This window comes from Anolis sagrei, chromosome 1 (genome assembly GCF_037176765.1).
Source record: "Anolis sagrei isolate rAnoSag1 chromosome 1, rAnoSag1.mat, whole genome shotgun sequence".
Taxonomy (NCBI): domain Eukaryota; kingdom Metazoa; phylum Chordata; class Lepidosauria; order Squamata; family Dactyloidae; genus Anolis; species Anolis sagrei.
In genome coordinates, this window is record NC_090021.1 from 157,211,818 (window position 1) to 157,236,110 (window position 24,293).

The 24,293-nt window shown below is 45.3% G+C and overlaps 1 protein-coding gene across 1 annotated transcript in view; it reads right to left on the minus strand.

Annotated features, from left to right (window-relative positions):
- PCSK2 (proprotein convertase subtilisin/kexin type 2) overlaps positions 1-20,962 on the minus strand; it is a 175,930-nt gene extending 154,968 nt beyond the window's left edge. Inside the window, exon 1 of the mRNA XM_060784162.2 lies at positions 20,578-20,962. Coding sequence (XP_060640145.2) covers positions 20,578-20,895 — 318 coding nt within the window. The 5' untranslated portion in view covers positions 20,896-20,962. The remainder of the gene's footprint in view (positions 1-20,577) is intronic.
- Between the last annotated feature and the right edge of the window lie 3,331 nt (positions 20,963-24,293).

Genomic DNA, 24,293 nt, shown 5'->3' on the forward strand with positions numbered 1-24,293 from the left:
GGAGATGAGCACCACACCCCAGAGTCAGACATGACTGGACTTAATGTCAGGGGACTACCTTTACCTTTACCTATGTCTGTTCTTGTTTTATTGTATTTTAAAGTTAATTGTATTGTTTTAATCTACTGCTGTAAACCACTCTGAGCCAAATTGGGAGTAGCGGTATACAAGTGAAATAAATAAATAAATAATAAATAAATAAAATAAACATTAATGGGACACTAGCTCTGTTCCTTAGTTCGCCTAAAAAACCTAGTGAGGGTGCTGTTGTTTTTACTACATAGGTAGTGCAACTCATAATCCAGACCTTACAAACAGAAGCAATTCTGATTCCAGACAAGGAAGGAATAGCACAAGTACTAGGTAATGTTATCAGAGGGGTGAAGTTAGGGCATCAAAACACATACCCTGGAACAGAGTTTCCCAGAAACCCATGCCATGCTGTGACTTTCCAAAAGTCATTGTTTGTCTTTCAAAAATATTTATTTCGGTCATTGACCAGCACAGGAAATAGTGTCACATTTCCAGACAAACCTGGCATGTTTGGTACATTAAAAATATAAATATAACTACTAAAAACACAATATGGGTGAGGGAGCAGAAGGGGAAACAGGGTAAAAACATACAATGCCCAGATCCATCACCAAATTGTAGATTCAGGGAAGACGATTACTGGACACACAGTTGACTTTTGGAACTAGTCATTCCCTGGCGAATTTTGTATGCTGCTGCACAGAACTTTGCGACATTGTAGGTTGTAGCTGAATTAGTATCTGCAAGTAGCAGGGAGGTATAAAATTGTCCTGAATGGCCTGGGTGCTTCTCTATCAGAGGTAAGATAAGCCTGGCACGGATATCCCTGTAGAACGGGCACTGAAGGAGCACATGTTCTATTGTTTCTACATGACCCGAGTCACAGGGGCAGAGCCTCTCTGGGAAAGGGATCTTCCGGTAGTGGCCTTCGAATACAGCTGATGGGAGAGCGTGGCATCGGGCCAGGGTGAAAGCCCTTCGATGAATAGGAACCTCTAAGTATGTTAAATATGCCATAGGGGAGGCAAGGTATCTGCTGTCTTCACTGATAAGGAAGCTTGGAGCCGAGGCCAGATCTAGTTGGCGCTCTGTGTCTGTGATATGTTGTTTAATAAGTGCTTTGGTTTGATTGTAATCCATAGCTAATAGTAGACCTGGAGAAAATCCCAACAAGGAGATTTTGGATGCTACCGCCTGCTTCCATGTGGATTGGAAGTCATCCTCCATGGTTAGTGGGGCAAGGCCAAGGGGTGCACGGGACAGTCTGAGCCAGAGGTTAAGTATGGCCACCCACGCCCTGGCCTCCACTCTCATAAAACCCGTCTCTAGTCGCAGGGTGGCATTAGAAACACATTTAGGTACCTGCAAGGCCGATCTCAGAAACTTGGACTGAACCACCTCTAATGGGGCCAAACTGGGGAAGGGGCCCAGCTGAGCCCCATACAAGAGTTGGGCTAATGACTTGGCTTCAAACAGCTTGAGTGCTGCCGGTGTGAAGTGGCCCCCTCTTGTCCTAAGATATTTAAGAATGGAAATTGAGCTCCCCTGCGCGGTGTTGGATACTTGATACCCATGAGCTCTTCTGCTACCATTAGATTGGAAAACTACACCTAGATATTTGAAGGATGTAACTTGTTCAATTTTATGACCATCTATGCTCCAAGAGTAAGTCCTGGGCCTATTAGCAAAAGCCATGATTTTAGTTTTATTGTAGTTGAGTTGGAGCTGATCTGTGTTGCAATGTTGTATTAATGCTCTCAAAGCTCTTTTGAGCCCAATGGGTGTTGGGCTCAAAGTACAGCAGCATCATCTGCATAAAGCAGGATGGAGATGTGTCTTCCCGCCAGCTTTGGGGGGTGGAAGTCCATGTTTTGAAGCTGGTCCACTATGGAGTTTATATAGAAGTTGAACAGCAAAGGGGCCAGGATGCAGCCTTGCTTGACACCCTTGCATGTTTCAACAGCCTCAGTGAGGTGGCCCTGTGGGTTGCATCTTACTTTGAGTGTGGTCTTTTCGTGAAGTTGGCGTATTAGATATAGTAGACGGCGATCAATTGTGGAACTCTCCAGTTTTTCCCAAAGTTTAACTCGCGAGATGGAATCAAATGCTGCTTTAAAGTCAATAAAAGCAGCATATAGTGAGGTTATGTTTTGGGAGGAATATTTTTCCACAAGGTGTTGCAGCACTAGGCACTGATCTATGGTGGATCGACCTTCCCTGAATCCAGCTTGCTCCTCAGCTAATATGCTTTCTTGTTCCAACCAATCTTGGAGTTTCCATTGTAGATGTCTAGCATATAGCTTGCTGATAGTGTTAAGGAGGCTGATTGGTCGATAGTTCGCAGGATCATCCTTTTTCCCTTTCTTTTTATAGATGGGAACAATGATTGCAAGCCCCCAATCCTTGGGGATTTGGCCATGGTTGTCAATACATGTAAAAAGTGAGGCTAGGATGGGGGTCCAGAAATCCAGGTTGTTCTTGATGGCCTCTGCTGGGATAAGATCTTCTCTTGGGGCCTTGCCTGATGGTAGTTGGGCAACCAGGTTCTTAATTTCTGTAGCTGATACAGGTGGCCATGGTGGAAGGTTCTCTGTATCAAGGTTGGGGCAGTCCCTTCCAGTAGAGATGTCCATATAGAGATCCTGGAAATATGCCTCCCAAATCCCCGGAGGGATGTGGGAATCCACAATAGGTTGATCAGATCTTTGGGCATTTGATGTAATGTGCCAGAAAGTGGCTGAGTCTTTCTCTTTGACAGCTTTAATAAGCTGAGCCCAGTTGTTTTTCATAGCTTGCTTTTTCTTATATGCAAGCATCTGCTTGTAATGCCTCTTTTGTTGAAGGAGGTCTTGCGCTGCTGATGGTGAGGTATTGGATATGAAGGCCTGATAAGTGGCAACAAGAGCATTTTTAGCATTGACGCAATCTTTATCAAACTAGGGCTTGGAGTATTGCTGTTGCTGCTTCCTTGATGTAAAATTGTTAAACCTTAGGTGCTCCTGTATTTCTTGAGTGATGTTTATATAGTTGTCAAGTAGTATGTTGGGGGATGTTGACGATGTCAAGGCAGTCTGTAGCCCCATTAGTCGATCAGAGGCCAGATATTCTTTGGTTCAGACAGAGAGTCCATTTGGCCCTGACATGGGTTCCTCCTGGAGGTGGTAGGGAGGGTTGAAAACATTCCACTGTGTGGGTATTTTGGGTGAAAGAATTTAGGTGCAGCAGGACAGGAAAATGATCACTATCAAACTTGGGCTTAACTTCCAAGGTTTTGGCATATGGAAGAAGGTCCCTTGAGATGGCTATATAGTCAATGGCGCTCATTTTAGAACCAGAAAGATATGTAAATTCTGCTGGGTGATCACCTTCCAGAGCACCATTTAAGATGTGGAGATTCAATCGTGTTTGTTTGTCTATGTGCACAAGGACTGCAGAGGTTTCTGAATTCTCCTCAAATATAGCAGCTGTGTAACCTATCTTCATAGTCATAGACATAGTCTGTAAAGATGAAAAATGACTGCTTGCAAAAAGTAGAACAATTTAGAGTGGAACAACCAGCTGGAAATAAATTACAATGGGTTGCTTGAAATTTACTTACACACAAAGTATGCTCCAAATCGTGCCTTTAATTTTCCCCAAACAAAAAGCATCCTGTGAGAAACAGCTCTTTTGTTCTGACAAAAGTCCAAAGAATAGGCCTCAGAAATATGCCTGCGTTTTTCTGATGATGTAAGTTAGAAGAAAATGTTCTGGTAGCTTGAAAGCTGCCTACACAACTCATTTGCTCCCCTTTCTAATTTCCAAGATGAAATCATTATACTTGAAATGTGAGTTGACCCAGTTTATTTAAGGGGAGGCACAAGTGCTGTTGAAGTCCAAGAACATCTAAAAAGCCACAAATAACTTGTCCATTCTGGTTTTGATGGAAGAAGGGAAGTTACCAAAAAACAAATATGCTAAATGTGGATTTTAGAGATGTGATATGGCCGCTATATAAATGGGGTTGACTGTGAAACAAGAGGGAAGGCTTGACATGATAAAGAGATGGCTTTGATGTAACTCCCAACTCTTGTAAAAGTGGGGAAAATGGGGAGAAGAACCCCAGGAGCCTTACCCTCAAGAAAAGCTCATTGAGAGATGAGTATACTCAGTGGCCACACACTCTTGGTTAATCTATATATATAAAAAATGTAATGTTTGTTTGTGGGATTAACAGAACTCAAAACCTACTGGACGAAATGACACCAAATTTGGACACAAGACACCTAACATCCCAATGTACGTCCTTCACTCAAAAAAAATTGATTTTGTCATTTGGGAGTTGTAGTTGCTGGGATTTATAGTACACCTACAATCAAAGAGCACTCTGAACTCCAATGATGGAATTGAACCAAATGTGGCACACAGGGCTTACATGACCAACAGAATACACTAGAAGGGTTTGGTGGGCATTGGCCCTGAGTTTGAGAGTTATAGTTCACCTACATCCAGAGAGCACTGTGGACTCAAACAATGAAGGATCTGGACCAAACTTGGCACGAATACTCCATATGCCCAAATATAAACACAGATGGAGTTTGGGGAAATAGACCTCGAGATTTGGGAGTTGTAGTTGCTGGGACTTATAGTTCACCTACAATCAAAGAACATTCTGAACTCCACCGATGATGGAATTGAACCAAACGTGGCACACAAAACTCCCATGACAAACAGAAAACACTAGAAGGGTTTGGTGAGCATTGAGTTTGGAAGTTGTAGTTCACCTCCATCCAGAGAGCACTGTGGACTCAAACAATGATGGATCTGGACCAAACTTGGCACAAATATTTCATATGCCCAAATATGCACAAAAATGGAGTTTGGGGGAAATAGACCTTGACATTTGGGATTTGCAGTTACTGGTATTTATAGTTCACCTACAATCAAAGAGTCAAAGCCATGGTATTCCCTGTAGTCACCTACGGATGTGAGAGCTGGACCTTAGGGAAGGCTGAGCGAAGGAAGATAGATGCTTTTGAACTGTGGTGTTGGAGGAAAGTTCTGAGAGTGCCTTGGACTGCGAGAAGATCCAACCAGTCCATCCTCCAGGAAATAAAGCCCGACTGCTCATTGGAGGATACTAGAGACAAAGTTGAAGTATTTTGGCCACATCATGAGGAGACAGCAAAGCCTAGAGAAGACAATTATGCTGGGGAAGGTGGAAGGTAAAAGGAAGAGGGGCCGACCAAGGGCAAGATGGATGGAAGGCATCCCTGAAGTGACTGAACTGACCTTGAAGGAGCTGGGGGTGGTGACGGCTGACAGCGAGCTCTGGCGTGGGCTGGTCCATGAGGTCACGAAGAGTCGGAGATGACTGAACAAATGAACAACAACACAATCAAAGAGCATTTTGAACCCCACCAACGACAGAATTGGGGCAAACTTCCCACACAGAACCCCCATGACCAACAGAAAATACTTAAGGCGATCCAGTCCAACTCCCTTCACCAGGGCAAGAAAACATAATCAAACCATCCAGTCATAAATATAGATAGATAGATATGATTCACACACAAACACACAGATATAGTATCATAGATTTGAAAGGGAGCCCTAAAGAAGAGCAATTATATGTTGCAGGTTCCAGAGTAGGCAAGCCAGACAATCTCCAAATCAACACTGACAAAGAAGCAGCAAGAAATACTGTTTACCCGGAAGCATAAAGAAATCACATATATTAGAAACCAACACGTTCTCATTACTTTATTTTCCAGATCACCAGACTGGGCCACAGCAATGTGTGGCAGGGGATGGCTAGTTGTTGAGTAAAGAGAAAGAGGTCCATGGAATAAACAAAGGATAGCACATCCTGAAAAAGTTCAATACTAGCGAGTAGGGCTGTACAAAATTTTGATTGTCCATCATAAGTTAGATCTAATTTGTTAGATCAAATCATACAACACAATATTCTACACATGGGCATCAGCCACACCAATAATTTAAGAATTGAAACTTTCACCTGGGACTGTTAAAACTCTCTGTAACAGTTTTAATTCACAAAGCAACCAAGCACTACTGAGAGGCGAAGCCAAACGTGTTGACATGCCTCTCAGCCATTCAGGAATGGGGGAGGGGGAGAGGAGGCAGAGTCGTTGCCATTGTTCTTTAAATTCCCAAGCACCACGTCACAGACTCTATTTGTGATTGGGAGGGGGAGTTAAAAGAGCTCCATGTCATGCCAGGCTAAGTTTGTACTGCAGGGAAGGTAATATTATATCATGCTGACCTATTTGTGTGTATTGGCAACCAACAACCACCACACAACAAGTTGTTTCAGTCAGGCAAAAGCCTTTTTTGCAACATTTTCTAGTGCTACTGCTATGTTATCTGTGTGCACTGAGCCAAAAAGCACGCCATGGCAGCGAAAAAGATTCAATACTTTTGACAAAAATTTAAAAATTCCCCAAAAATCAGGAGATATGCTAATCTTTCACCCCAATGAGTGAGAAAGAGATCTGGAAGCCCCCCTTCTGTGCAATTATTTAACAAAATAGCAACAAATAATTTCTTATTCCCATTATAATAATGAAACGGACACTTGTGATATTTTAGAAACACTTTAGAAATGACTTGCTGGCACTCCCTTATTTTGTAATGAGTTGTTCTTGTTCATTCATTCAGTCATTTCCGACTCTTTGTGACCTCATGGACCAGTCCACGCCAGAGCTCCCTGTCGGCCGTCACCACCCCCAGCTCCTTCAAGATCAATCCAGTCACTTTTTAATTAGTATTGAAACATTTTTTTCATTGAACGCGCAGGCCTACTAGCTATTTTCTGATATTCCACATGGCAATAATTTGTTGTAGGTCTCAAACTGTCTGAAGAGTCACAGACCCTTGCCATCTGGATCATCATTCACATGGCTGTGTTAACAAAAACTACCCAAATGGAGAGCTGCACAAATAAAGCCTTGTTTTCACAGAAAGGAGAGCAGTAAACAGTTTTGTGGACCGAAAGGGACATGTGTAACACTGGGATTTGTTGCCATTTTTCACATACACAAGAAGCCTTTGTGAGGGAAGGATGCTCAAGTGTTTGAGATAATTCTTATAAATGTATACAAGCCAGCAGTTCCCAAAGGTAACCGATTTACAAGGGCATTAAAGGAGGACAAAAAAGGGCAGTCTAAAATGCATTTTGATTAGACTCAATTTATTACTTTGACTCTGCGAGGCTAAAAGGAATAAAGCATAAATAAGCTTTGTAAAAGGGAATAATCTGAGACAGCAAGAGGTAAATTGCAGCAATCTATTCACTATTATACCTGACCTTCAATGGTCTCTGGGGACACCTCTACACCACCATATAATCCAGATTATCAAAGTTGATAATCAACATTATCTGTTTTGAACTGGATAATATGAATCTATACTGCCATATAGGAGCACCCAGTGGTGCAGCAGGTTAAACCACTGAACAGCTAAACTTGCTGACTGAAAATTTAGCAGTTTGAATCCAGGGAGCAGGGTGAGTTCCTGCTGTTAGCCCCAGCTTCTGTGAACCTAGCAGTTCGAAAACATGCAAATGTGAGTAGATCAATAGGTACGGCTTCAGCAGGAAGATAATGACGCTCCATGCAGTCATGCCGGCTACAAGACCTTGGAGGTGTCTACGAACAAATTGATTAGACTCAATTTATTACTTTGACTCTGCAAGGCTAAAAGGAATAAAGCATAAATAAGCTTTGTAAAAGGGAATAATCTGAGACAGCAAGAGGTAAATTGCAGCAATCTATTCACTATTATACCTGACCTTCAACGGTCTCTGGGTTCACCCCTACACTACCATATAATCCAGATAATCAAAATTGATAATCAACATCTGTTTTGAACTGGATTATATGAATCTATACTGCCATATAGGAGCACCCAGTGGTGTAGCAGGTTAAACCACTGAACAGCTGAACTTGCTGACTGAAACTCCAGTTTGAATCCAGGGAGCAGGATGAGTTCCTGCTGTTAGCCCCAGCTTCTGCGAACCTAGCAGTTCGAAAACATGCAAATGTGAGTAGATCAATCGGTACTGCTTCAGCAGAAAGGTAGAATCATAGAATCAAAGAGTTGGAAAAGACCTCATGGGCCATCCAGTCCAACCCCCTGCCAAGAAGCAGGAATATTGCATTCAAATCACCCCTGGCAGATGGCCATCCAGCCTCTGCTTAAAAGCTTCCAAGGAAGGAGCCTCCACCACACTCTGGAGCAGAGAGTTCCACTGCCGAATGGCTCTCACAGTCAGGTAATGACGCTCCATGCAGTCATGCCGGCTACAAGACCTTGGAGGTGTCTATGAACAATGCCGGCTTAGAAATGGAGATGAGCACCACCCCCAGAGTCGGACACAACTAGACTTAATGTTAAAGGGAAGCCTTTACCTTTACTATACTGCCATATAATCCATTTCAAAGCAGATAATCTGCATTTTATATAGTTATGTAGAAGGGACCTAAGAGTTAATTTTTTAATCCTTTCTAGACATTGAACTAATGTACTCTGACATGATCCATGTAGAAAATCAAACCCTAATGGTCAGCACAATTAAAATCAAAACCATGGAACTGTTAGTAGTATAATTCCTGCAATGCACATTGAAAATAATGACGAAAATAATGTTCCCTTTCATGATTTTATAGTAAACTAGCTGTCCCCTGCTACGCGTTGCTGTGGCCCAGTCTGGTGATCTGGAAAATAAAGTAATGAGAAAGTGTTGCTTTCTAATATATGTAATTTCTTTATGCTTGTGTTGATGTAGAGATTGTCTGGTTGGCCTACTCTGGAGCATGCAACATAGAATTGTCCTTGTTTAGGGGCCCTTTTCAAATCTATGATACTATATTTGTGTGTGAGAGAGTCGTATATATCTCTCTATATCTATGGCTGGATGGCTCTTTGTCAGGAGGGCTTTGATTACGTTTTCTTGCCCTCGTGAAGGGAGCTGGATTGGATGGCCTTGAATATTTTCTGTTGGTCATGGGGGTTCTGTGTGGGAAGTTTGGCCCAATTCAATCGTTGGTGGGGTTCAGAATGCTCTTTGATTGTAGGGGAACTATAAATCCCAGTAACTACAACTCCCAAATGTCAAGGCCTATTTCCCACAAACTCCATCTGTGCTCATATTTGGGTGTATTGAGTGCTTGTGCCAAGTTTGCTCAAGATCCTTCATTGTTTGAGTCCACAGTGCTCTCTGGATGTAGGTGAACTACAGCTCCCAAACTCAAGGACAATGCCCACTAAACCCTTCCAGTATTTTCTGTTGGTCAGAGGAGTTCTGTGTGCCAAGTTTGGTTCAATTCCATCATTGATGGAGTTCAGAATGTTCTTTGATTGTAGGTGAACTATAAATCCCAGTGACTACAACTCCCAAATGACAAAATCATAATTTTTTGAGTGATGGTCACTCCTTGTGTTGTGAGACGTTTTGTTGCCAAATTTGGTGTGATTTCGTCCATTGGTTCTTTTGTTTTTATGGTACTCATTATGCACAGAGCATTTAGATAGATAGATAGATAGATAGATAGATAGATAGATAGATAAAGCAAGTGGTACGTTCTCTTCAAAAGCATATCTCAAATATATCAAAAAATCTTTGGGCAAGGCATATCAGGGCAATGAATACCTTGAAACAGAGCAGTGAGTAACAATCAAAGGCCTTCCAGATGCTGGATTCCAAATCCTATCAACCCAAATCACTATGGTCAATAGTCAAGGATAATAGAAATAGTATTTGAACAATATTGAAGGGCCATAGATTACTCACTCCTATTGAATAAATCTAAACAAAATGTGTTAAAGACCATCTTTCCAATTTAATGAAAAGTATTCATAGCCAATTGTCATAATAATAATAATAATAATCTTTGTTTATACCCTGCCACCATCTCCCCAGATGAGACTTGGAGCGGCTTACATGAGGCCAAGTTCGGCAATACATTACAGCAAAATAAAATACAGAACAACAAAAATAACACCACAATAAAATAAATAAAACATTCAAGCAAAATAAACAGTGCAAAATAACATAATGGAAAATCAATGGAAAATCAAATACAGTGGGCGGGCCAAATGCATGACATAAAATGATAAAACTCTGGATGAGATAGCAATGAAAAAGGTATATTTGAGGGGGAAGGAGCTTGTAGGGGACAGAACGGTGGAGTTAGGCCTTCAATAATGTGGGGGGAAAGCACAATATGAGGACAACACTGTGGGTGAACCAACAGGAATGGAATATATGGTCACTCTTCAAAGGCACATCGGAAAAGCCAAGTTTTTAGATCTTTCTTAAAGGCTGCTAGGGTGGGGGCTTGCCTAATCTCACCAGGGGCCACAGGGGAGAAGTCTCTCTCCCTTATTCCCACAAGTCATGCCTGTGATAGAGGAAGATGCGAAAGGAGGGCTTCCTCAAGGATCGATGGGATCGTGCAGGTTTGTGATAGGAGATGCGGTCATGAAGGTAGCTGAGTCCCAAACTGTTTGGAGCTTTATAGGTGATAACTTGCACCTTGAATTGGTACCGGAAAATGAATGGCAGCCAATAGAGCTCCTTAAACAGGGGGGTTGACCGCTTCCTGTATTTCACCCCAGTTAGTAGCCTGGCTGCCGAACGTTGGACCAATTGGAGTTTCTGGGCCATCTTCAAGGGAAGCCCCACATAGAGTGCATTGCAATAGTCCAGTCTAGAGGCAACTAAGGCATGGACCATCATGATCAAGTCAGACTTCATGAGGTATGGTCACAGCTGGCGCACAAGTTTTAATCATGCGAAGGCCATCCCAACCGACACCTGTGCATCAAGAATCAGCGCTGAATCCAGGAGGACCCCCAGGCTGTGTACCTGTGACTTCAGGGGGAGTGCAACCCCGTCAAGCACAGGTTGACACCCAATACCCCGGTCAGATGTGCAACTGACCTGGAGGACCTCTATCTTGTCAGGATTGATTCTCAGCTTGTTCATCCTCATCCAGATAATCACAGCGGCCAGGCACTGGTCCAGTATCCAAGGGGTTTCTTGGATTCTGATGGAAAAGAGTAGTAGAGTTGGGTGTCATCTGCATAGAGATGGCACCGTATTCCAAAACTCCAGATGACTTCTCCCAGCAGTTTTATGTAGATGTTAAATAGCATGGGGGACAAGATAGAACCTTGCAGGATCCCACAGGTCAAAGGCGGGGGTTCGAGCAGGTGTCCCCCAGCTTCACCAACTGGGAACGACCCTCCAGGAAGGACCGGAGCCACAGCAGAACAAGTCCCATCCAACGAGTTGACCCAGAAGGATACTATGAACGCTGGTATCGAAAGCCGCTGAGATGTCCAAGAAAACCAGCAGGATCACATTCCCCTATCTAGTTCCCTACAGAGGTCATCCACCAAGGTGATCAAAGCCATCTCAGTACTGCTCCCAGGCCTGAAACCAGACTGTGATCGATTTAGAAAATAGGTGTCATTGAGGAATCCCTGAAGCTGAGAGGCTACAGCACCTTGCTCAGGAAAGGGAGGTTGGGAATTGATCTGTAGTTGTTGAACACAGTAGGATCTAGGGAGGTCTTTTTCAATAATGGTTTTACTACTGCCTGCTTCAAACAGGATGGGAATTTCCCTTGGCCCAATAAGGCATTTATTATAGCGACAAACCTATCCAACAACCCATCTCTGGCCAGTTTAGGAAGGGCAAGGGTCCAGAGCACAAGTGGTTTTAGTGCGATATAGAGATTTAAACTTTCCTGAAATTCAAAAGCTACTGGCCGGAGGTAGGGAATTTTAAAAACTGAAATTTCTAGGAAAATTGAAAACTAAAATGTTGTTTTTCCAGGTAAATCAAGGCAGTGTTTTACGTCAGGCAAGGTGTATATACCAAGGGTATGTGTTCTTATTCGTATCCGTCTTACTTTTGTGCCTATATAAAATTATTTATGTCCTGGGTGACTATTCAGACAGACATGCTGTTTTATATTATGATAAAACTGAGAGAAAGCTTTTCCTTCATGAGATGGAAGACTAATTTGGCTTAGTTGTCAAGTAGGAGCATGTCAGCTGGGATTTCACAACTTCTTCATGTTATATAAAACATATTCAAAGAAACAGACGTGTTAGTTTGGAACAGTATGCAGAGGGATCTTGTAGCACCCTTGAGACTAAGTGAAAGAAAGAAGTTTGTTATATAAGCTTCATCAAACGCAGTGCATAAGTATGTTACATACAGCCTCATCAGATGGGGGAGGAGCTCCCGGTGGCGCAGTGGGTTAAACCCCTGTGCTGGCAGGACTGAAGACCGACAGGTCGCAGGTTCGAATCCAGAGAGAGGCGGATGAGCTCCCTCTATCAGCTCCAGTTCCTCATGCGGGGACATGAGAGAAGCCTCCCACAAGGATGATAAAAACATCAAATCATCCAGGTGTCCCCTGGGCAATGTCCTTGCAGACGGCCAATTCTCTCACACCAGAAGCGACTTGCAGTTTCTCAAGTCGCTCCTGACATGACAAAAAAAATCAGATGGGGATAATATCATGTGATAGGGAATGGGTTGCCGAGAGGGAGCTGTGCGCAGGGCAACAGATTTGCGTTGTGGCTCGTAGAAGCCAGGCAAAGCAGGATGGTTCACCTGAGCTTTCTGATAAGGTCATTAGTAATGATCCAGACTTCATAGCATAGACGTCTATCTATAAGTTAGAGATGCTAACCATGGCTGTCTTGAGTCCCATTGTCATCTGCCCATCATGTCCAGGAAGATACTATTGGTATTATACCCAAATTCCGCCGATAAAAGTCTGTTCCCAGGCAATTCACTCCATGCATCAGTGGAAGTAACTGAGCACTTTACCACACAAAACCGGCAAACCAGCATGGTAGTTGGATGCCTATTGCATTACTTCATGCCCCCGGTAGCACATTGGGTTAAAACCCTGTGCCGGCAGGACAGGTCACAGGTTCAAATCCGGGGAGAGCGTGGATGAGCTCCCTCTATCAGCTCCAGCTCCTCATGTGGGGCCATGAGGGAAGCCTCCACAAGGATGATAAAACATCAAAGCATCCGGGAATTCCCTGGGCAATGTCCTTGCAGATGGCCAATTTTCTCACACCAGAAGTGACTTGCAGTTTCTCAAGTCGCTCCATGACCAAAAAAAAAAACCAAAAAACACGCACAATAAAGTGATTCTTACTTTAGTTTATATGGTGTGTGATTTATGCATACAACTCAGTGCCAGAAGCTGTACAATATAAATCCACACATTATCTCTATTTTTAATTCAAAACAAACATTGGTTTGACAGGATTCAAATAAAATCCATGAATTACTGAGCATGCGTGGCATTCCCTGAAGTTAAACATGAACTGAGATGGAGACAAAATCATTCCCTTTTCCAAGGGAGCTAAAAAAAATTGTTATGAAAGAATCACTCATATAGATATACTAGCCCTCCCCTGCCACGCGTTGCTGTGGCCCAGCCTGGTGATCTGGAAAATAAAGTAATGAGAAACTGTTGGTTTCTAATATATGTAATTTCTTTATGCTTGTGGGTAAACAGTATTTGGTTATGTTTTCTTGCCCTGGTGAAGGGAGTTGGACTGCATGGCCTTAAGTATTTTCTTTGGGTCCTGGGGGTTCTGCGTGGGAAGTTTGCCCCAATTATATCATTCATGGGCTTCAGAATGCCCTTTGATTGTAGGTGAACTATAAATCGCAGTAACTACAACTCCCAAATGTCAAGGTCTATTACCGCCAGGCTCAATCTGTGTTCCTAGTTGGGCATATGGAATATTCGTGTCAAGTTTGGTCCAGATCCATCATTGTTTGAGTCCACAGTGCCCTCTGGATGTAGGTGAACCAAAACTCCCAAACTCAAGGTCAATGCCTACCAAACCCTTCTAGTGTTTTCTGTTGGTCATGGGAGTCCTGTGTGTCACCTTTGCTGGAGTTCAGAATGCTCTTTAATTGTAGGCGAACTATAAATCCCAAGAACTACGGCTCCCAAATGACAAAATCAAAATGTTTTGAGTGAAGGACATACATTGGGTTGTTATGTGTATGCTGTTCAAATTTGGTGTCCATTGACCCACTGGTTTTTGAGTTATGTTAATCCCACAAACGAACATTGCATATATATTTTTTCTTGACTCACTCCCATTACAATCAATCGAAAGAACATTTATAAATCACAAGCTAATTGTTTTTTCATTATCCATTTCCTCCCTGAAATGCTCCTTGCTATGGACCACTCTGAGAAAGCAAAGACAGCTTAACAAGTAAGGCAAAAAGTCCAGGAGCTTTCTCTCTGGGGATGTTAAAGTGTTTCTGAGATATGTGCAGAAACATGCTACTCAGGAAAAACTATGTGGGGGTTTTTCAAAGTGAGGGAAGCAGCTTTGCCAAGGCAAAGATGCATGCAGAAAGGAGAAACCAAGGACTGAATTTAATCTCTTGCAGAGTCAGGGAATAGTGGAGAAGAATGATACACCTTGTAAATAATGCATGTTGGGTATTTTTTTTTTAAAAAAAACCCTCTTTAAATAGAACATACAGGGCTGGGAAAGGAGGAGGTGGGATAGCTCGGAGACTCTCAGCCTCCTGTTTAGAAATAGCAGGGCAGCAATACTGAATTTTCCTGGTTTGTTACCTACTTGCATGCCAAGTAACAAGTAGTGTTCTTTAGGCCTGTGCGGTTTCGTTCGTTAATTCGTTATTTCGTTATTAATTCGTTATTTTTACCACATCCGACGCGATTTCAAAACACATTTTCAAACCCGGAAGGGTTTAAAAATATCGAAACAGCAGCCCCATATATTTTACGAGCTTCAGCTCGTGTCGTTAATGGGATGGAGGCTGCTGAGTGCTGCTGGTGCCTGGGAGCCAATCCGGCGCTCCCAAGCACCCCAGCAGTGCACCGTGGCAGGAGCCGGAGCCGATTGGATGGCGCGCGCACGCTCACCCTTACAACCGGCCTCCGCGCGCCATCCAATCGGCTCCGGCTCCTGCGCCCTCCTCCTCCTCCTCCTCCTCCTGACACTTCCTGCAACACAGCTGGGAGGAGGAGGAGGAGGAGGAGGAGGAGGGCGCAGGAGCCGGAGCCGATTGGATGGCGCGCGCGCGCTCACCCTTACAACCGGCCTCCGCGCGCCATCCAATCGGCTCCGGCTCCTGCGCCCTCCTCCTCCTCCTCCTCCTCCTGGCACTTCCTGCAACACAGCTGGGAGGAGGAGGAGGAGGAGGAGGAGGGCGCAGGAGCCGGAGCCGATTGGATGGCGCGCGCGCGCTCACCCTTACAACCGGCCTCCGCGCGCCATCCAATCAGCTCCGGCTCCTGCGCCCTCCTCCTCCTCCTCCTCCTCCTGGCACTTCCTGCAACACAGCTGGGAGGAGGAGGAGGAGGAGGAGGGCGCAGGAGCCGGAGCCGATTGGATGGCGCGCGCGCGCTCACCCTTACAACCGGCCTCCGCGCGCCATCCTATCGGCTCCGGCTCCTGCGCCCTCCTCCTCCTCCTCCTCCTCCTGGCACTTCCTGCAACACAGCTGGGAGGAGGAGGAGGAGGAGGAGGAGGGCGCAGGAGCCGGAGCCGATTGGATGGCGCGCGCGCGCTCACCCTTACAACCGGCCTCCGCGCGCCATCCAATCGGCTCCGGCTCCTGCGCCCTCCTCCTCCTCCTCCTCCTCCTCCCAGCTGTGTTGCAGGAAGTGCCAGGAGGAGGAGGAGGAGGAGGAGGAGGGCGCAGGAGCCGGAGCCGATTGGATGGCGCGCGGAGGCCGGTTGTGTGAGTTTTCAGGGCTGTATGTATGACCATGTTCCAGAAGCATTCTCTCCTGACATTTTGCCCACATCTATGGCAGGCATCCTCAGAGGTCTGTTGGAAACTAAGCAAATGGAGTTTAAAAAATGTTTTGTAAATATTTACGAAATTTCGTAAATAACAAAACATTTTTTTGGAAAGTTTTGTAAATATTTTAAATATCGAAACAAAAAAACACCCCAATTACAAATCGATTTTAGAAACAAATTTTTTCTTGATCAAACAGGCCTAGTCTTGGTATGTTCCTCACATTATTATGGAGTCGTTATAAATTCCTGGTAAATATCTATTTAGAAATAATTTCCACTGAGTTCAGTGGCACTTGCATGTACAACATTGGCAGATGAAATCTCAAATGGAAACAAACTAATCACATGGTCTTATTTTCCTTGACAAATAGGAAGTGTTCCTCAGATAAGTTATTGCTAGGCACAATAGGAGGAAATTAACTCCAAGTTTCAGTGCTTTGTAGCAAAGCATGTGGAATAAGACCAGCATTAAGTTCAGGTCACACCCTTGTAATTTTTTAACATTTACATGAAACCGCTGGGTGAGATCATCCAGAGTTTTGGAGTCGGGTGCCATCTCTATGCAGATGACACACAACTCTACTACTCTTTTCCACCTAACTCCAAGGAAGCCCTTCGAGTGCTAGACGAGTGCCTGATCGCTGTGGCTGTCTGGATGAGGACGAACAAGCTGAAGATTAATCCCGACAAGACAGAGGTCCTCCAGATCGATCATAAACCAGACTGGGGTATAGGGTGGCAACCTGTGCTAGACAGGGTTGTACTCCCCCTGAAGTCACAGGTCCGCAGTTTGGGGGTCCTCCTGGATTCTTCACTTAAGTTTGAGGCTCAGACGTCGGTGGTGGCCGGGATGGCCTTTGCACAACTAAGACTCGTGCACAACTGCGACCATACCTCAGGAAGGAGGATCTGGCCAAGGTGGTCCACGCCTTAGTCACCTCTAGACTGGATTACTGCAATACACTCTACGTGGGGCTGCCCTTGAAAACAGCCCGGAAATTTCAGATGATCCAACGGGCGACAGCCAGGTTGTTAACTGGGGCTCCGTACAGAGAGAGGTCATCCCTCCTGTTCAAGGAACTCCACTGGCTGCCATTCATCTACCGGACCCAATTCAAGGTGCAGGTTCTTACCTACAAAGCCCTGAATGGTTTGGGACCCGCCTACCTGCGTGATCGCATCTCTGTATACAAACCCACACGATCCCTTCGATCATCCAGGGAGGCCCTGCTCTCGATCCCACCAGCAACCCAGGCGCGATTGGTGGGGACGAGAGAGAGGGCCTTTTTGGTGGTGGCTCCTCGACTCTGGAACTCACTCCCTAAAGACATCAGATAGGCTCCAACCTTGGCAGTCTTCAGGAGGAACTTGAAGACGTGGCTGTTCCAGTGTGCCTTCCCGGAATAATGATCCCATAGCACTTTGTCCTCCAAAGCACTTTACATTTTTGAAGTCTGCTCGTATGCCCTTTCACAAAAACCAATATCACCTTTCGTCCATGTCTCAGCATTATTTCCAATTTTAACTTAACATTTGGCCTTCCCACTGTTTTTAATTATGTGTTGTTTTATTGATAATGTTGTTTCTCTTATTGTCTATGTGTTTTTAATTGCTTGTATTGTTGTTATTATTGCTTGTATTGTTGTGTTTGGGCTCGGCCTCATGTAAGCCACACCGAGTTCCTTGGGGAGATGGTGGCGGGGTACAAATAAAGTATTATTATTATTATTATTATTATTATTATTATTATTATGGACAAGGGCATTATGTCAGGAAGGAAAGCAGAATGTCTTTATCAAAATATTCAAAACCTAAATGCTTCTACCTTCTCCCTACTCTCCATCCCAAAATGTTACAGCTCATTGTATTTATTTATTTGCTATATTTATATACCACCCCTCTCAGCCTGCAGGCGACTCAAGGGGGTTCAAATTTCCTGTCCATTTCAGATGGGTGCAGGGGTGGCAATGGTGAGCAAAGGAATGGAAAAGAAATGGGTTTCCTGAATTCATAGGTGAAGAAGAGAGATTGTTTGCAATGAGGATGTGTCACACATCCAGTGAGCTCTGCATTTCAAAAGAGAGACTTTCCCCTAGCATCCCTTCCCACAAACTCCTTGCCATATAATCACGTTGGCAGCTCGTAAAATATTCTGTTGTGGTATCTATTTTATTTATTTATCATGTCAGGAGCAACCAGACAGTTGTATTACATTTTTAACAAAACAAACAAACAAACAGGCAGACAAAACACAAAGTTTGCAAGCTTGGTAGTTGATTAAATGTCCTTTGACCAGTATATGGCCACTTGGAGTGCCTCTGGTGTTGCCGCAAGGAGGTCCTCCATTGTGCATGTATCTATGAAACTACAACAGAATGGCCATTTCTAACAGCCCCTCGGTCCTCAAAGCCCATTTTTGAGGCACACTTAGAGTATCCCATAGTACAATTTACTTAACATCTTTTTCACTCAACACACATACACACATACTTTGGGGAGCTAAATCCCACTGAATCTAAAAGGGAGACATCAACCGATGGCAATAAATATTGGATCAGGTCCTTCTTACATAACCTCTGGCAAAGAAAGAACTGCAAGGATCACATTGTCTCACCCATGGAACATATTTGAAGGCAGCTAGCTGTATTTTTCTAAGAACTTCACAGGAACCATACCACCTAGAAACATTTTATGAGGCTAAATATTCTCCTGTTAGAAGGGATTTCAGATTAATCTGATGTACAATGATTCCAGAATCAGCCAAAGAAGAGAGAGGGAGGGAGAATGAGCTTGTTGTTGTTGTTGAAGTTGAAGTTTAAGCTACAAAGCAACCAGAAAGATGCTCTGAAAACAACGTGGAGCCACTGACTAGTTAACACCCATCTGTACGGCAAACATCTTGCCTCATCTTAAGATCTCCTTCTTAGGTAACAAACAAGGGTTCTGCCATTGTGCTACATGTTATTAAATTATAGAAAGGTTTTGAAATAAAGCCAGCTGCAAAAGGCAGGTTTATCTCCAGGCTGGGGAATTTGGAGGGGTTTCCTGAGTTTATATATCATCTTGATCAAAAAGTAAAGGCTGCTGCCTGAGAACACTCCAGCAGAGGAGACTAAGTTAGGGAGTATTTATATCTTGCTGGAAATCAATAGATGCCAATGACCTGGAAGGAGGAGGAGGGGAAGGAGGATGAGAGGAAGAGGAAAAGGAAGTAGAAGAAAATGAGGAGGAGGAGGAGGAAGAAAGAGAAGAAGGAAAAGAAGAGGAGGAGGAGGAAGGAGAAGAAGAAGAAGAGAAAGAGAACGTAAGAGAAGAATGGGAGGAGGAAGAAGGAAAAGGAGGAAGAAGAAAGAGAAGAAGAAGGGGAGGAGGAGGAAGAGAACGGGAAGAGGAAAAAGAAAAAGAATACGGAGGGGAGGAGGAGAAAAAGGAGAAGAGGAGGAGTATGTAAGAGAAGAAGAAAAGGAGGAGGAAGAAATAGAAGAAGAAGGGGAGGAGGAGGAGGAAGGAGGAGGAGAAGAAGAGGAGGAGGATGTAAGAGAAGAAGAAGGTGAAGCAGAGGAAGGAGGAGGAGAAGAGGTGGATGTAAGAAAAGATGAAGACGAGGAAGAAGAAAGAGAAAAAGGAGAAGAGGAGGATGTAAGAGAAGAAGAGGAGGAAGAAGAAAGAGAAGAAGGGGAGGAGGAGGAGAAGAGGAGAAGGAGGAGAGGAAGAAGATGTAAGAGAAGAAGAGGAGAAAGAAGAAGAAAGAGACGAAGAAGGGGAGGAGGTAGAAGGAGAAGAGGAGGAGGATGTAAGAGAAGAAGAGGAGAAGGAAGAATAAAGAGAAGAAGAAGGGGAGGCAGAGGAAGGAGAAGAGGAAGAGGAAGAGGATGTAAGAGAAGATGAAGAGGAGAAGGAAGGAAGAGAAGAAGAAGGAGAGGAGGAGGAAGGAGGAGGAGAAGAGGAGGATGTAAGAGAAGAAGAGGAGGAGGAAGAAGAAAGAGAAGAAGAAGGGGAGGCAGAGGAAGGAGAAGAAGAGGAGGAGGATGTAAGAGAAGAAGAAGGGGAAGAGGAAGAAGGATGTAAGAGGAGGAGAAGAGGAGGAGAAAGAAAAAGAAAAAGAAGGGGAGGAGGAAATGGAGGAGAAGAAGAGGAAGAGGATGTACGAGAAGAAGAGGAGAAGAATAAAGAGAAGAAGCAAGGGAGGGGGAAGAAGGAAGAGGAGAAGGGGAGAAGGAAGGAAAGGAATAAGAGGAAGAAGAAGAAGGAAGAGGAGAAGGAGAGGAGGAGGAGGAAGAAGGAGGAGGAAGAAGGAGAAGGAGGAGGCAGAAGAAGACAACCTACTAGGTCTAAAGATGCACTTTGCAATGCTCTGAACCCTAGAGAGTCCTGCTCTTTTTGGGAAGGGGTATTTCCATCCTGAGTGGGTTCAAACTGCTGTCTTTTAGAGACGAGAGCAAAGGAGGAAACACCCAAGAGCATCTTCTGTATTCCTCCCAACTTGGTGGACATCACAGAAATGGGAGCTTCAGATGGCAAGCATCTCCAGCCATCACCCCAAAGGCTGTGCTAAAAATACCTAGACGAGGCACTTGGGAGAGTTTCCAGGAACTCTTGTCCAAAACAAAATCTCTCCTCTGCCACCCAAATCTCTCAAACTTTGCCTTTCACAAAGCCAACCCCTGCCCAATGCTCCCCTGGGCGTGTTGTCCTTACCTTCCTGACCCCGTGGAAGCCATAGGCTGCTGCCACTTGGCCGGCTTGGGCTTCTCCCCCGTGGTGAAACTCCACCAAGAAATGGTTGGTGTAGACGGCTGGGTCGGAGGCGGAGGCCAAGGCGAGGAGCCCCACCAGGAAGAGGCCGGCCGCCTTCCATCGGGGCGCAGGCTCTGCCTTCATGGCTCCGTGGGGCGAGGGGGGTCCAGGGGACGGGGAGGGAGCTCTGCGCCTGCCTCTCTCTTCTGTCTCCAAAGAGGGGAATCCGGCTCGTGGACTTATGCCGCCCTGCGCGTGTGCGTGTGCCGGGATCTGCATTTTCCAGCTCCTCCTCGTGGGGCAACACGGCGCGGCCGCCAAAAGGAAGCACCAACCGGGGCCGAGGCGGGAGAAACGCCGAGGGGGGGTTGGGCGAAGGGCCTGCCAATCACAGCCCCCTCCCTTTGGATGCGCGAGGGGAGGAGGGAGGGAGGGAGCCTTCGCGCTGCCGCCGCCGCTGACTGATTCAGCACCTTGGAGAGCGCCTCCATCCCCAACCCAGGAGAGAGGAAAAGCCCCCCGGAGCCAATGGGAGGGAGGGAGGGGATGGGAGGGAATGCGAGGCGGGCCAATCAGCAGCCGCGCTGTCACCTTTTTGTGTAACTCGAGGCCAAAGCGAGCAGCACTCTTGCTCCATCTCTGGAAGAAAGCACCTAGTGACCACATTCCTCCACCCATTGGGACTCCTACTTCCCCTCCCTCTGGGGCCCTCCCCTGCTCAGAAATGGAAGGGCTTTCCTCTATACTCATAGTCAGCCTGTTCTCCCTCCCTTCTCTTATTTTTCTTCTAACCCCTTTATTTTATTTTATTTTCATGCAATTATAGAATCCTAGAGTTGGAAGAGACCCAGGGGCGGCTCGTCCAGTACGCGAAGTAAGCAGTCGCAGAACACTTTTTTTTGCCAGGGGCACAGAGGCGCCTCTGTAAATGCCCCGCGACCGCCACTTGAGGAGCGCCCCCTCAGCTCACAACAGCCCTAGCAGTCCAGGGGGAGCCTCGGCTTTCTTGCCTCGCTGCCGCTGCCGGGCAATCCTCTTTCCAAAGGGGCCGGGCCCTTGAGCCTCGCCTAGCCCCTCTCGTTCCTGCTCCACCTGGCCACCGGGTGCGCAAGCAGAGCCAGCGCTCAATCGTTCTCCGCGTTCGATCCCTTCTCCGTGACCGGCTCCCTTACCCAATCCCCCGGCACTCCACCCGCCTTCTCTCCTCTCCCCAATCCGCAGGTGGGCCAGGGGCGGAGCTGCCGCGCCTGGCCCACTTCGGGTTTGGGGGCATGTCTGAAGACCCCAGCATGCGCACCAAAAGTCACCTCTTCTCCTGACTTTCTCTTCAGCCATTGGGACCAAGAGAGAGAGAGAGAACCCCTCCGGCTGGAGGTATCTCCCACCTCCGCTCCCTCCTTTGTTTTTGCGCCTACCTTCAGGAAAGTTGGGCATCTCCACCTCTCTCTCTCTCTCTCTCTCTCTCTCTCTCTCTTGGTCCCAATGACTGAGGAGAAAGTCAGGAGAAGAGGTGACTTTTGGTGCACATACCGGGGTCTTCAGGCACGCCTCCAGACCCAAAGCGGGCCAGGCAAGGGAGCAAGTGCGGCAAGTGTAGTTACTGGGATGTAAAGTTCACCTACAATCAAAGAGCATTCTGAACTCCACCAATGATGGAATTGAACCAAATATGGCACACAGAACTCCCACGACAAACAGAAAACATATATCAATGATTGGTTGGGGGGGGGGGCAAAATACTGTTTGCTTACCGTTGAAAATTACCTAGGGCCGCCTCTGAAGAGACCTCATGGGCCATCCAGTCCAACCCCCTTCCAAGAAGCAGAAAAATCACATTCAAAGCACCCTCGACAGATGGCCATCCAGCAGGTAATTTTCAACAGTAAGCAAACAGTATTTTGCCGCCGCCCCCCCCCCCCCAACCAATCATAGATATATATTTTCTGTTCGTCGTGGGAGTTCTTTGTGCCATATTTGGTTCAATTCCAACATTGGTGGAGTTCAGAATGCTCTTTGATTGTAGGTGTACTATTGTTGTTGTTCATTCGTTCAGATGTCTCTGACTCTTTGTGACCTCATGGACCAGCCCACGCCAGAGCTCCCGTCACCACCCCCAGCTCCTTCAAGGTCAGTCCAGTCACTTCAAGGATGCCATCCATCCATCTTGCCCTTGGTCGGCCCCTCTTCCTTTTGCCTTCCACTTTCCCCAGCATCATTGTCTTCTCTAGGCTTTGCTGTCTCCTCATGATGTGGCCAAAGGACTTCAACTTTGTCTCTAGTATCCATCCCTCCAATGAGCAGTCGGGCTTTATTTCCTGGAGGATGGACTGGTTGGATCTTCTCGCAGTCCAAGGCACTCTCAGAACTTTCCTCCAACACCACAGTTCAAAAGCATCGATCTTCCTTCGCTCAGCCTTCCCTAAGGTCCAGCTCTCACATCCGTAGGTGACTACAGGGAATACCATGACTTTGACTATGCGGATCTTTGTTGCCAGTGTGAGGTCTCTACTCTTTACTATTTTATCGAGACTGGGCTTTGTATAGGTGAACTATACATTATTATTATTATTATTATTATTATTAAACTTTATTTGTACCCCGCTAGCATCTCCCGAAGGACTCGATGCGGCTTACAAAGGCCAAGGCCTCAACACACAATATAACAATAAATCCTAAAGCAAATTAAAACAATTAAAGCAATATAAACAACAAGCAATAAGCATCTTCTCCTTTAGTGAGGGCATTGGTTTCCAGGTGGAAGGCGGTCTCGGTCAGGAAACTTCCTCTTGGCAAGTTTCTCTCTTTCGTCCTCCATTCGTGCCTTTTCAAATTCAACAGCACTGCCGATCACAACTGACCTCCAGCTGGAGCGCTCAAGGGCCAGGCCTTCCCAGTTCTCAGTGTCTATGCCAGAGTTTTTAAGGTTGGCTTTGAGCCCATCTTTAAATCTCTTTTCCTGCCCACCTACATTCCGTTTTCCATTCTTGAGTTCAGAGTAGAGCAACTGCTTTGGGAGACGGTGGTCGGGCATCTGGACAACATGGCCGGTCCAGTGAAGTTGATGGTGGAGGACCATCACTTCAATGCTGGTGGTCTTTGCTTCTTTCAGGATGCTGACATTTGTCCGCTTGTCTTCCCAAGAGATTTGCAGTATTTTCCGGAGGCATCATCCTCAGACTATGAGGGATCACCTAAGTAAATAAGTAAATAGGACTAACATTTACTAGAAAACCTCCCAATTGAAGAGTAAGAAAGAGATTCTCCAAGAAAACGATATGAACTTCACATCAAGCAATTACTTTTCTTGGATACATGTATAAGTTAGATAACAGGGGAGAAATATTTAAAGCCTTTGCTTTTTTTAATCAAAGTGAAATGCTGAAAGGTTAATTGAGAAAATACTCTAATTATTGGGTCTCTTAGGTGTATCCAAAGAGAAAACCACTCCATGACAAATGAATTATTCACTATGCAATTGGTTAACTAAGAAAATATTGTACCTAGAGACATAGGTAATTTTAAAGCAGCTAGCCATGCACTGAGAAACTTAATTTGAAAGCATGCTACATATAGATGTTAAATGGGAAAACTCATATTCCATTTTTCTATTGCACTGAAATGGGATTTTTAAAATAGACAATTATTGTGGCAGAGTTTGTCTGAATTTACAGAGCAAA